This window comes from Triplophysa dalaica, chromosome 2 (genome assembly GCF_015846415.1).
Source record: "Triplophysa dalaica isolate WHDGS20190420 chromosome 2, ASM1584641v1, whole genome shotgun sequence".
Lineage (NCBI taxonomy): Eukaryota > Metazoa > Chordata > Actinopteri > Cypriniformes > Nemacheilidae > Triplophysa > Triplophysa dalaica.
Genome location: NC_079543.1, coordinates 7,638,527 through 7,650,159, shown reverse-complemented (window position 1 = coordinate 7,650,159; position 11,633 = coordinate 7,638,527). Strand labels below are relative to the sequence as shown.

The 11,633-nt window shown below is 37.4% G+C and overlaps 2 protein-coding genes and 1 non-coding gene across 4 annotated transcripts; 2 read left to right on the top strand and 1 right to left on the bottom strand.

Annotated features, from left to right (window-relative positions):
* The first annotated feature begins 312 nt into the window (after window positions 1–312).
* aptx (aprataxin) lies at window positions 313–2,439 on the top strand. 2 transcript variants are annotated; one of them, XM_056737583.1, is made up of 9 exons: window positions 313–430; window positions 516–648; window positions 729–775; window positions 852–905; window positions 1,033–1,275; window positions 1,426–1,485; window positions 1,593–1,819; window positions 1,932–2,035; window positions 2,136–2,439. In XM_056737583.1, exons 2-9 carry the CDS (start codon window positions 519–521, stop codon window positions 2,288–2,290), a joined length of 1,020 nt encoding a protein of 339 aa, XP_056593561.1. In that variant the 5' UTR covers window positions 313–430; window positions 516–518; the 3' UTR covers window positions 2,291–2,439. The 2 variants fall into 2 exon arrangements, with proteins under 2 accessions (XP_056593561.1, XP_056593562.1); XM_056737584.1 differs by lacking the exon at window positions 313–430 and having other exon boundaries at window positions 555–648; window positions 981–1,275.
* Window positions 2,440–2,862: 423 nt separating this feature from the next.
* Window positions 2,863–9,278, bottom strand: slc44a1a (solute carrier family 44 member 1a). Its single transcript, XM_056737582.1, has 17 exons — window positions 8,979–9,278; window positions 8,771–8,806; window positions 8,118–8,204; window positions 7,807–7,949; window positions 7,562–7,698; window positions 7,372–7,465; window positions 7,108–7,277; window positions 6,098–6,187; window positions 5,869–6,008; window positions 5,512–5,698; window positions 5,200–5,368; window positions 4,972–5,128; window positions 4,775–4,858; window positions 4,369–4,506; window positions 3,656–3,892; window positions 3,445–3,522; window positions 2,863–3,346 (listed from the first exon to the last, which is right to left on the bottom strand). The coding sequence occupies exons 1-17, from the start codon at window positions 8,979–8,981 to the stop codon at window positions 3,326–3,328; spliced, it is 1,971 nt and encodes a 656-aa protein (XP_056593560.1). The 5' UTR covers window positions 8,982–9,278; the 3' UTR covers window positions 2,863–3,325.
* A 2,034-nt stretch (window positions 9,279–11,312) lies between these two features.
* On the top strand, window positions 11,313–11,384 carry trnaa-ugc (transfer RNA alanine (anticodon UGC)). The gene has a single exon. It is a non-coding gene; the product is annotated as a tRNA-Ala (tRNA).
* The last annotated feature ends 249 nt before the right edge of the window (window positions 11,385–11,633 follow it).

The window sequence follows — 11,633 nt, the reverse complement described above, 5'->3', positions numbered from 1 at the left end:
TGCTGTCTTTTTCATTAACCTTATTTATTCCCTTTTCAAGTGAGCTTGTCATTCTTTATCTTATCTATGGAAACATGCAGGTTGAGATTGGCCAACACATATGTTTAAAAATGAAAAACTAAATATAATTTACGTACTGAACATAAATACATTGTTTTCTATTATATTTTATTAATTTACAGACCCTCTGACGCAGTAATTTTGATTCTTGTCGACTGCATATTAACGTTCAGAAGTGTTGGCGAGTTCATAGCGTCCTCTGGCCGATAGATGGCAGTATGCGTGCCCATTTTCGTTATCGTCGCACGCGCACGCCCATGAAGAAGATCGCGAATCATGTTTTGAAGTGTGCAGTTGCAACTGTTTACGGTCTACTTCTAAAAAACACATTGTTCTCAATATATATATATAACCCCAGCAGTCTTATACGGTAATTTATTAACGCAATATCTGCAGTTTAAAGTTTCGTTGTATATAGTGTTTAATGTTTGTACGCATTTTGTCTTGTTTTAAAGGAAATGCCTCTGTGCTGGCTAGTGTCTCAAGATGATTCTCATAAACCCATTCAGCTTTATCACCATCAACCTTTGACTCTGGGTCGAGGACCAGAAACTAAGATTAAAGACAAAAAGTGCTCCAGAGAACAAGGTAGATATTTATATCAGATAGTGTTAAGCTAGTAAACTCAGAACAGCCCCAGATTATAAATAACACTTTTTATCTTGCAGTTGAATTTAGGGCTGACTGCAACAGAGGATTTGTCAGTGTTAAACAGGTATGGCCGGATGCTTATAGCATAAATAAATAAAATATGGGAGAAAAGTATTATAAAGTTTTTTTATTTGTTACAGTTAGGTGTGAATCCTACAAATGTGGACTGTGTGGTTGTGGGCAAAGGCAATCAGGTAAACACAGTCAGGTCAATTTTATTAATTTAAGTTGCACCTGTAAATGTCCAATTTTGATGCTATATTGCACAGGTTATTGGTCTTAACAACCTACAAACCACATGTCACTCACCTCTACAACCAGGTGATGATAAAGCCCAGCCAAAGACTTCACATGGTCAATCAGCTATATCCATACACAGTGAAGTTCACTGAAGAGACATCCACACCCAGATCTTCTGCAGAGGGGATCAAACCCACCAAAAGACCCCACCAGAAGAGCGAGAACCCTGCAAATATGTCAACATCCTCCCATACGGACCATCACGCATTGAATAGCGGTTCACCTCCACAAAAAAAGACTCCACTATCAGGTTCTGATAAATCGGTGAGTAAAAGTTTACCATAGAAAAGGATTTTTTAAAGAACTCTTTTAAAAAATAGCTTGCGTGCCGTACTCTCACTCGCATAATTTGTGCGAAATGACTTATTTCATCATTTTGAATAAAAAATAATTCTGAAAGAAAATGTTTTTCAGGAATCTGCAGGTCGTTGGAGTCAAGGCCTTAAAGTATCAATGCAGGACCCAAAGATGCAAGTATGTCTGTTCAGCTGTATTAAATCTGATGTTTTGATCTGGAATACCAGTATGATCTTTAAAATTTAAATCTATCAGAGCTAACCTGTTATCGTCTTTGTCCTCAGGTGTATAAAGACGACAGGGTGGTGGTCATCAAAGACAAGTACCCGAAGGCACGGTACCATTGGCTGGTGCTGCCGTGGGATTCCATCTCCAGTCTGAAGGTTCTGAGATCAGAACACTGCGACCTGCTCAAACACATGCAGCACGTTGGGGACAGGATGGTACAGCAGTGTCCAGACAGTCAAAAACTTCACTTCCGTCTGGGTTATCACGCCATTCCCAGCATGAGGTACTGTTGTCTGTGTTCTAATTGGCTGCTGTCAAGAGGAAGGGCGGAACTTGTATGACACATGTATAATGTATGCTTGTCATTCATATATTTCATATTTATTTGTTTCTAGTCACGTTCACATGCATGTAATCAGCCAGGACTTTGACTCGCCTTGTTTAAAGAACAAGAAACATTGGAATTCCTTCACTACTGAATATTTTATTGAGTCTCAAGGTAAGAAAGTCCTATTAATCAAGCTTTCTTGTTTATTTATATACACATTAGACTATATCAAAGAGTATAAGTACTGAATCTATGCTTTATCTTGATGCAGATGTCATTGCAATGCTGGAAGCAGATGGAAAGGTGACGGTAAAGGAAAGTACAAATGAACTATTGAAGCTTCCTCTGCGCTGTCACATTTGCCGTAAAGAGCAATCAACAATCCCAAAACTTAAAGATCATCTCTCAACTCACCTGTCTTCTTAGAAGAGTTAACATTTTGTCTGTATAATCTGTTGTGAATTAAATAACTTGTTTGTTCTGGTTATACTGTGTTTAAATCTGGGACTTGCATATTAATCCTTATCAAAGAGGATTGTACCATGAGGCAAATTAACAATGAGTTTAGGACAGTTTGTACTTCTCTTTGGTTTTTATTTAGTCAAGTGTGTTCCAATGCAGCTATCAAAACCAAAAGTAAATTCATGATTTACTATTCGGGTATATATACATACAGTACGTACACATTATATAAATGCACTTGTTAAAAGTGGTTAAATTGGCACACATGAATGGATATCTAAATATCTTCTTTTTCATTTGGTGAACTAAAACTAAATCTATTTGCTTCTAACATACTGTTTAAAATAAAGAAATTCTCTAAAATATTAGATCTAGACACTAAGGTATCGACTGTAAACTTAACATTCAGCTAAACAGATGAGTTTTGTTTGCATATAAGAACAGATAGTTTTAAGGTCAGAAGGCTGTATATCACAACTAGACTTGTAACAGAAAAAGGTTGAATTAAAAAAAAAAAAAATACAAAAAGCACCATCTTCAAAGTAAAAGGTTATATTAAAAATATATTCTACAGACTACAAGATTTCAATTATTGCTTTTCATTTAAACAAAATATTAACTAGTAGACCATTTCTGCTGTATAAAACATACACATGGTTTTGAACTAAAAATGCTGAATAAAGAACTTATATTTAGGCTCCCAAAATTTATTTTAAAATGTATAACGTGGCAAAACAAATATCCAAATAATTGTTATTATCTGTTGGAAAAAAATGGGGAGCAAAAATATGAGTGCAGAATTCCACATCTTACTCAGCTTCCCGTTTCATTTCCTGCATCTGTGCTTAATTCAGATTCAGACATTTAGCTTTTGTAAACTAAGTGTCCTTTTGAGTCATGACAAAAGCCTGTCACATGATCCCTGAATAGTAGCTATTGTGCATCTTAAACCCATTTTTCTTTGGAGTGTACGGTAGGTTGATGCAACATGCCCAGTCCTCATGCCGATGTATCTCCAGTCTGAAACATAATATACAATTTGAGTTTATGAGAATATCACACTTATAGAGAATATCACATTTGACACTTAAAATTACACTAATACCCATTAAACTCACCATAGATTTCATTTCCCCACGGTCACCTTCCTCTTTGCTGTACCGCTCTGTAGCTTTCCTGGCGTTCTCTACAAACTCCTACGTGAAGAATTTCAGAGAGAAACATGTTTCATTCATACAAAACAACATGAGCATTACATGAATATTATCCATCTGTCTGTAACGACATCTTCCGTTTAGTTTAGCCCTCCCTCATGCATACTGCTCTCACCATAAGCTCTTTGTCCATGTAATACTCGCTGCCCGGGCTGCCATCGTTGTTCTTGGTGTCGATGGCAAAACAGAGGAAGAGTACGTCTACTACAGTCTCATAGATGGACAGGAAACAGTGAGCCACCAGGAATGCAAACACACAGACTATGATGAGAGGCAACACCCACACGGTGTATTCTCTCTGATAGTTAAGCGCTAGGACGCCTGAAAACGCCGTACACGACACAATCAAGATCTGTGAGCACAAGACAAACCTGTTAGAGAATCTGACATCGCTAAGCAAATGCTAAAATCATCAAACAGAAAGTGATGCTTACATATCAAATTTTTTTTTTTTAACAAAAGATCCGTCGTTGGTTAAAAATAAAGGTTAAGAGCAAATACATTAAAACTATCAATGCTAAGAATTATAATAATTATATATATTTGCAGGAAATATCAGTCTCATTACAATTGACTTTAAAATGCAGAACTGTAAAGTAACCTGTAGTTTTGTTTCAAACAGAGATGGCAATATAAAGGCAAAACATTACAGACTGCAGCTTTAAGGTAATGTGTTTTTGAGAAATACTACTAAAAATAACAGTACAAATAAAAACAAGGTTTAGAACAACCTGAGGGTGAGTCAATTTACATTTTTGGGTGAACTATCCCTTTAATTCCACATCAAATAACAGTATATTACAAATCCTGTTGTGTCGAAATAAATACCTTTCCTAAAAACAGGACAAAGTCGCCAACGCTGTTGATCGCTGCTACGCGCAGAGCATTTTCAGCCAGGAGGAACAAGGCATCCCGCGCTGACGTACAGAAGCCGGTGCTGTTAATCGCCGTTGCCGTGTATGCGTTCTGGAGACGAAAGTAAAATCATACATTTATCATAAAATAAATGCTCAATAATTCTACTGATACTACATTTTGCCCTGTTGGTAATGTATGGGTTTTATGGCAAAATTGCACACCAGCTATTACAGGGGAAAATTGGGCATCATCCTATACACTAACACCTAATGACAAACCACACAAATCTCTTTTATAAAGTGTGTAAAAATCATTTGTGTAAAACGATATTTGCTTGTTCTATAGGTACAGTATATGACACAGTGGAGTAACTCACCACGTTCAGATAATTGAGGCACTTCTCTAAACACCACAGACAGCAGATACACGCCTTCAGCATGCAGCGAGCACATGCGTTTTCCTGCACAAAACAATATATATCAACACTTCATTCTTGTCTACAGAAAAAGTCAAATACAAAGAATAAGGAATAAGATCAAGTTTATGCTTCTAAACAGCTGGCACCAGTCTCACCTTTCCTTTTAGCTGAGTGTGGATGTAGGTGAGAATAAGCCGTGGAATCTCCACTAAAGTGATGATGAAAGCTCCTTTAGCCACAGTGCCCAGGTGATATCGCATCAGTGTCAGCATAGATGATATGATTGGTGTGAGGGGCATCTGAGATTTATCTCTAAAATGACACAAAGACACAGTTAATAAACTCTCTAAGATCTGGCGACTCAATGAATTTTGACCTCTGACCTGGTGAAATAGTATGTGACGACGGCCCCTGCCACAGTCATCTGCTGGCATGCGAGGAGAAACTCGCTGATCCAGATGAGACCCACGGCATGGTACCACACCATGTACTGCAGCGGACTGTCCATACGGAACTCTACCAGACCTGTCTGGTTGTTCTTTACTGGACTTCCTGTGGTAATACAGTAACAGATCAATACTTCATTGTTACTTCAACTATTTCATTTCAGACAATTTGAGTGTAATCTATCTTTGAAACGATATGCATTGAGATTATATCATGACATGGTTATAAATGGATTTATGCTGATAAACCTGCAGTTCCGAGGAACAGGAGCACAGTGATCCAGTAAACCCAGAAGCACATGAGGGTGAGAAAGGTCCAGAAGGGCTGCAGTGCCAGAAGAGGCAGATGAGTGAAGACTTTACCAGCCACGTGGAACAGAGCGATTGTGAGAGCCACACGCTTCCTCATGAAGAACATGAGCAACAGCAGAAGCACCTGATACACAAGCAACTGAGCTTCACAACCAGCTGATGACATCTTACAAATTCATACGAAATTTCCATCTCAATAAATTGTTATGTTTTTGGTGAGATCAGGTTGTACTGTGTGCAACGTTACAGTGCAGAGATAAAAAGTTGCATTCTGAACCCAACAACAGATCATACCGTGAAAACAGTGGCTCCGATAGCATAGATGAGAAGAGCTTGCTGGTTGTCTTCGGCCACCTGCAGTTCATTGGCCGGAAGAGTGGCGTTCACAGAATTGCTGTGATCCACATATAGCCACCACAGAACGCCAGAACCACCTGCCCGACAAAATATCACGCGACCTGTCATACGTTTGTTCAAATTACTTTACCAGATCTCTATTTTAATGTAGTTCTCATTGTCTTACCAATTGAACCGACCACGACAACAGCCGTCAGAATCCACACGAGAACGACTGAGATGTAGCGAATCACAAACATCAGGATCAGAGACAGAACTAGAGAAAAAAAAGAGTGGCCGCAGACATTAAATATTAAGTTATAACATGATATATTCTTATAGATTTTATCATATTTAATATTGGGGAAGCAAGCTTTATAATAATGAAAGTGAAGTGTCATGATTTTCTTGGCCTCCTGCACTGACTTTAACCTTTAAAGATTAAAAACTTTTTAAATATGAATAATGAACAACATTTATTCACTGGCTACTGTAACAAACAATACAAAAAGATAGCTAGAGATAGGGATGTAACAAAATTATCAATATCGTGTTATTACAACGTTATAATGTTAAATTGTCTCAATATTATCACATAACTGTATGAAAGCCTAACATAAAGAAAGTTAGAAAAAAATTGATGTTGCCTTGGTCATGGTCCATCTGGTGTAATTATTTCATTTATAAAAGGGATTTTAAGGTCATTTGACTCATCTCATAACTCTATGCAACAGTTACAATTAGAGGATAAAGAAAAATGGGCACATTTCCAAGTCATCATTTGTCATTTTAAATAACAACAAATATTTTGTCGTGGACTTAATACTGAGGTATTATAATACAGATTATAAATAACTATGTCTTCATAGGTGTATAGAGACCTTACATAATGAATCATTATGTATTTATTAGAATGTCATTATTTATCAGAGAGTTATTTCTATCTACATACACCACGAGTCCACTTGCACGGAATTCACCATGATGTTTCTACAGTAGCCCTAAACGGACAAACTGCTCTACAGACCGTGTTTAATAAATACGTTATCCCCTACGGCAAAGAAGCAAAAACGTGACGGCCTCTTAGTGCCGTTTCAGCCTACGTGGTGCTTCGAAATGGAGGGGTCGAGTGAACACCGCTGAATTCTGCTAAATTTCATATACTGGTCAAATTCAAAGGAACATTATTGATCTCACCAAGAGAGAGCAGACACAGGCCCATAATGATCTCTTTGGAGGTCATCACTCCGGCAACGACCCTGTGCACCACGCTGTTATCACTGACAAAACTTATAAATGCTTCGGCAAACTTGGAATAGCAGGAAATATTAGCTGGCATACAGCGATGAAACAAGGGTATTGATGCACTACACAAACAACAAACAAAAATACAATAATAATTATTAGACTTTAGATTACATCACAGACACATCAATACTTTTTTATTTCCTGGGTGTCTACCTTGGATGGACAGGAAGTTTAGGGCATTTTGTAGCTTTGTCAGGGTGAGAGGTATATTGGTCCGGTTTAATTTCATAAGAGCATAAATCTGATCCTAAAGAAAATCATATTGAAAAAAATATGTTAGTGCATCAACATTAACATGTCATTACATTAAATTCAGGCTATTCTAGGACACCATATAACTCACCATTATTTGCTGAAAAATGTGTGAGATCCTCGTAAGTATTTAGCTCTCTCTTTGGACATTTTGAGACACACAAAGCAATGGATTTAATCTTTCTTCTTAAGAGATCAATGTTGCAGGGATCCAGGAAAAACACATACCTGCAAAGCCAAAAACATGATGCATTGACAAGAAATCACCTCATTGCAGAGCGCACTGCAGGTGTAAGATCTACAGTGATTTCAGCATGATTCTGGGTTCGTACGCACTTTCTTGAGCTCTGGTCTTTGCCGCTGAGTTCGATTCCTGGGATTTCAGCATTCTTCTGACCACAGGTGTTGCCATAACTGTCGTACCCTGATATGAGTCTGGAGGCGGCCCCTGATGCTATGGCGAAGCCACATATGCAGAGCTGCAAAGACAAGATGATGACCATGACATGCATCACATCATTGGGAGTGTTTCTTGAGTGGCAATGCTGGCCACCTGGAACTGATTTTCAGGGGAAGAGTTTTCTAAAAAGTTTTTTCTAAAAAGTTTTTTCTAACACAGAAGATGCTACTCATGTACAGTCTCTTACCATGCCAATATTGAAGAGGATGAACAACAGCAGCCATGGGATATCCGTACATGACCTCTGTTCTAATGGTTTCCAGTCTCTCTTCTTCTGTAAGGGGACGCGATGATGTGTCAGAGAGTATGCCATAAAAATTACACACCTTTTAATATTACATTACTAAACATATAGGTCACTAGACTGAAAATGTCCTCCTTAAAAATCTTCGACCTGAAGGCTGAAAGAAAGAAAGAAAGAAAGAAAGAGAGAAAGAGAGAGAGAGAGAGAGAGAGAACGAGAGAGAGGGGAGAGAGAGGGAGAGAGAGAGAGAGAGAGAGAGAGAGAGAGAGAGAGAGAGAGCGTGGATCAACCACAAACTGAATGGATGAATGGGAGGACATTCTCAGTGAAACCCGGAAATGAGCTTTTCCCTGTTGACAAACAAAAATCTGCGCGCTTAACCACTGTCAGTTTCATTAAATAAAGATTTTGGATCTTTGCTTACTACATTTCTGTATACTTAAGTCTTTCATAAATCTCCATGAACAGTGAATTTGTATGATAACTCCTGAAGTTCAGACCCATATCTTGCCGTTTGTGTAACGCTTTGTTGAACTCGAAAAGTTCACAAATATGAATCAGCATGCATTCACACGATTTTATATTGTATATCTTACCTGTGTGCTACCGCAGCATCCCATTGCAACAAAATCCTAAATTAAACGAAACCACAAACACACCAGATACCGTTTAAAAGGGAGTTGCCAGCGCAAGATCGATCGATTCGTCCTGCTGCAGTAACTCAGCGTAAAAGTTACACGTGCGTGATAAATAAACGCGTTTAAATGTCCATTCAAATGAAAAGATCGTCCTCTGTCACATTACCATAACGCCTCTCACGTGTCGCTGGTTTACGGAAATGAATTATTATCCGTAGTTTTTCTCAGGATCTTACGTGCTGTAATTGTCCAAAAGGCATTTTGTGACAAGGTAAAGGCGGAGCTGTCGCGCCCTCCTCCTCTCCCCAATTGGCACACACGAACCAAAATCTTATATTTAACGTTACACTCCAGCAACATGTGAAGAAACGCGTTCACATGACAATACATAACTGAATGTAAGCTAGACATGTATTATAACAGCCAGACACGCATTACGTTTGATCTGCCGGTGTTCGGTATTGTCATTGAGCGGTGATGTGGGATCCGTGTAGGAATGGTTCGTTTGAACCGATTCGTTTAATTAGTCTTCCACAAAGATTCAAAATGCGAGTGCGTTTCACTTTAATAATTCAGCTATTAAATTGTTGTGGTTGTGGAGTTGTGGTATTGTTAAGGAAATTGCTAACTTTGTGACATTGCAACGTTTACAAAAAGTGGTAAATGAGGTGTTTGAAAAAATGAACTAAATTGCTCGAATGAACCGACTCGGAATAATGAATCGGACCCGTTTGCAGCTCGTTTTGTGGTGCTTTAGCACCATCTAGCGGAATGATGGAAATACTGCGTAAACATTTTCTGCCCGCAGACATTTTATAGTCATGAGGGTCAAATTTAATACAAAATACACTAAGCACGGTGTGCATTACAACATAAAGGTCAATGTACTATAGTAATAGTATGGTATGTTTACTAAATGCCTTTCTTTACCCTCTGGGACCGTGTTGCCTCCAGGTAACTATTTGTTTCGTTTTAAAAGTTGGCCATAATTGTCCAATGCTTTTCAGAAAAGAAGAACTCAAAAACGTACTAAAAAGTTTTCACATGACACACAGGGGTAGTTTGGTTTCCTTTATCAGCACATGGACACATGCACACAGCCCTGTTATTTCTCCAATAAAGCCACCTTTATTGGGAAGTAGAGATGTTTAAAAAAAATCTTTAAACAATATATCATCACACGGAAAATAAGAAATTACAAAAAACTTTACGTTGCCTTGAGGCAACATTGTAACAAAATGGAATACAATAAGGCCATACCAAACACTCTAAAATAGAATAGAATTACATTAGAATTGAACTAGGATCATCTAAAATTACTTAAATTACTTAAATTGAAATGATCAACTGCATGGTTTTGAAATGCATTTATAATGATAGTAATTCACATTCAATATCTGCACCTATCATAATTGAATGCAGGTGATTAATAAAAAAAAATCTGCAGCCCTTTTGAAAGGAATAATCACAGGTAGCCCTTCCAGTTGATAGAAGTAAGGATGAAATATCAAATCCAGCAGGGAAAGAGTGAGATGGATGTTGGAGATAAGGATAAAGACAGTGTGCGAATTTGGGTTTTGGCTGTGTCCCACATATTATGTGAAATGTATTGCAATGATTATTGTTCACGAATTATGTTATTTTAAATTTATTTCAATGATTATTACACGAATTATGTCTAATCTTACTTTGGTTAGGTGCTGACCAAGCTAACAGAATGTTCCAGAACATCGTGCTGCCTATTGCCATATATATAACAATATTAATAAATGTACTTCTAAGAATAAGGAACTAACTTACTTGAAAAATATCAATATTCTGGTATGTTTCTATGACATATCTTTCAATGACATATTTACTCCCTCTTTTATGAATGTAAGTATTGGACCTATATTCAATAAACTTTGGACTCTGATTGAACTGCACGTCATTCTTGGTCTCCAGATCTGAAACTCTGTGTGTTCTATCGACTTGACTCTTCAACCTTCTACCTTGACAAAAAGTAATATTCTTACAGACAGAAAATAGGAATAAATTGTAATTTTGTTCCATTGTGGTACAAAGTTGCCTCAGAGCAACAGCTATAGGCCTATATAATAACAAATATAACTTTGAATTAAATATGAAATGGGCAATACATTATAAACTAGAAAAAAATGTTTGTTCACGTGTCTTGTTTAAAGAATTCATGTTTTTATCAAATGTATTTCTTTTTTCAGAATATAAAAATGTCAAATGTATCACCCGTGCTCCCATTCCGTTTATTACTGCTGAAGCACGATCTTTTAAAGGGACAGTTTAGCCAAAATAAAAAAAAATCTGGTATTAAGTAGTGACCATAACTGTTTGGTAGTCTTCCTTATATCTTTCTCCGTGTTCATCAATTTACAGATTTGGAAAAACTTGACGGTGAGTAAATAAAGACAGAATTTTAATTTGTGGGTGAACTGTTCCTTTAATTGATCGCGCTTTAATCGTAACAACCGCGCGACGGTATTCAGGGGATGTAGCTCAGTGGTAGAGCGCATGCTTTGCATGTATGAGGCCCCGGGTTCAATCCCCGGCATCTCCATTTATCTTTGCTTGTGTTAAATAAACTGTTCTGTCTGTTCCTGTCATATAAGATTATAGAAAATAATAGACATTCAGTATCTTGTATACTATTTAGTAAATTACACATTTATATGACGTTTACCCAAAACTGAACCCACATTCAGTTTCTACAATGTTTATCTACCAGTACAAATTATGACGTCACTAGCATTAAATAATTGAAATAGGAGGGAAACGAGTTTTCTTAAAAAAACATTTTTGGAAATCC

Excerpts from the sequence above, each read along its gene's own strand:
- slc44a1a (XM_056737582.1), bottom strand. Across the intron at positions 7,466-7,561 it reads ACATTTTTCAGCAAATAATG|GATCAGATTTATGCTCTTAT; the intron begins GTGAGTTATATG and ends GATTTTCTTTAG. Across the intron at positions 7,278-7,371 it reads AAACTTCCTGTCCATCCAAG|TGCATCAATACCCTTGTTTC; the intron begins GTAGACACCCAG and ends TTGTTTGTGTAG.
- aptx (XM_056737583.1), top strand. The coding sequence starts at position 519 with ATGCCTCTGTGCTGGCTAGTGTCTCAAGATGATTCTCATAAACCCATT. Across the intron at positions 649-728 it reads AAAGTGCTCCAGAGAACAAG|TTGAATTTAGGGCTGACTGC; the intron begins GTAGATATTTAT and ends TTTATCTTGCAG. Across the intron at positions 1,486-1,592 it reads TGCAGGACCCAAAGATGCAA|GTGTATAAAGACGACAGGGT; the intron begins GTATGTCTGTTC and ends CTTTGTCCTCAG.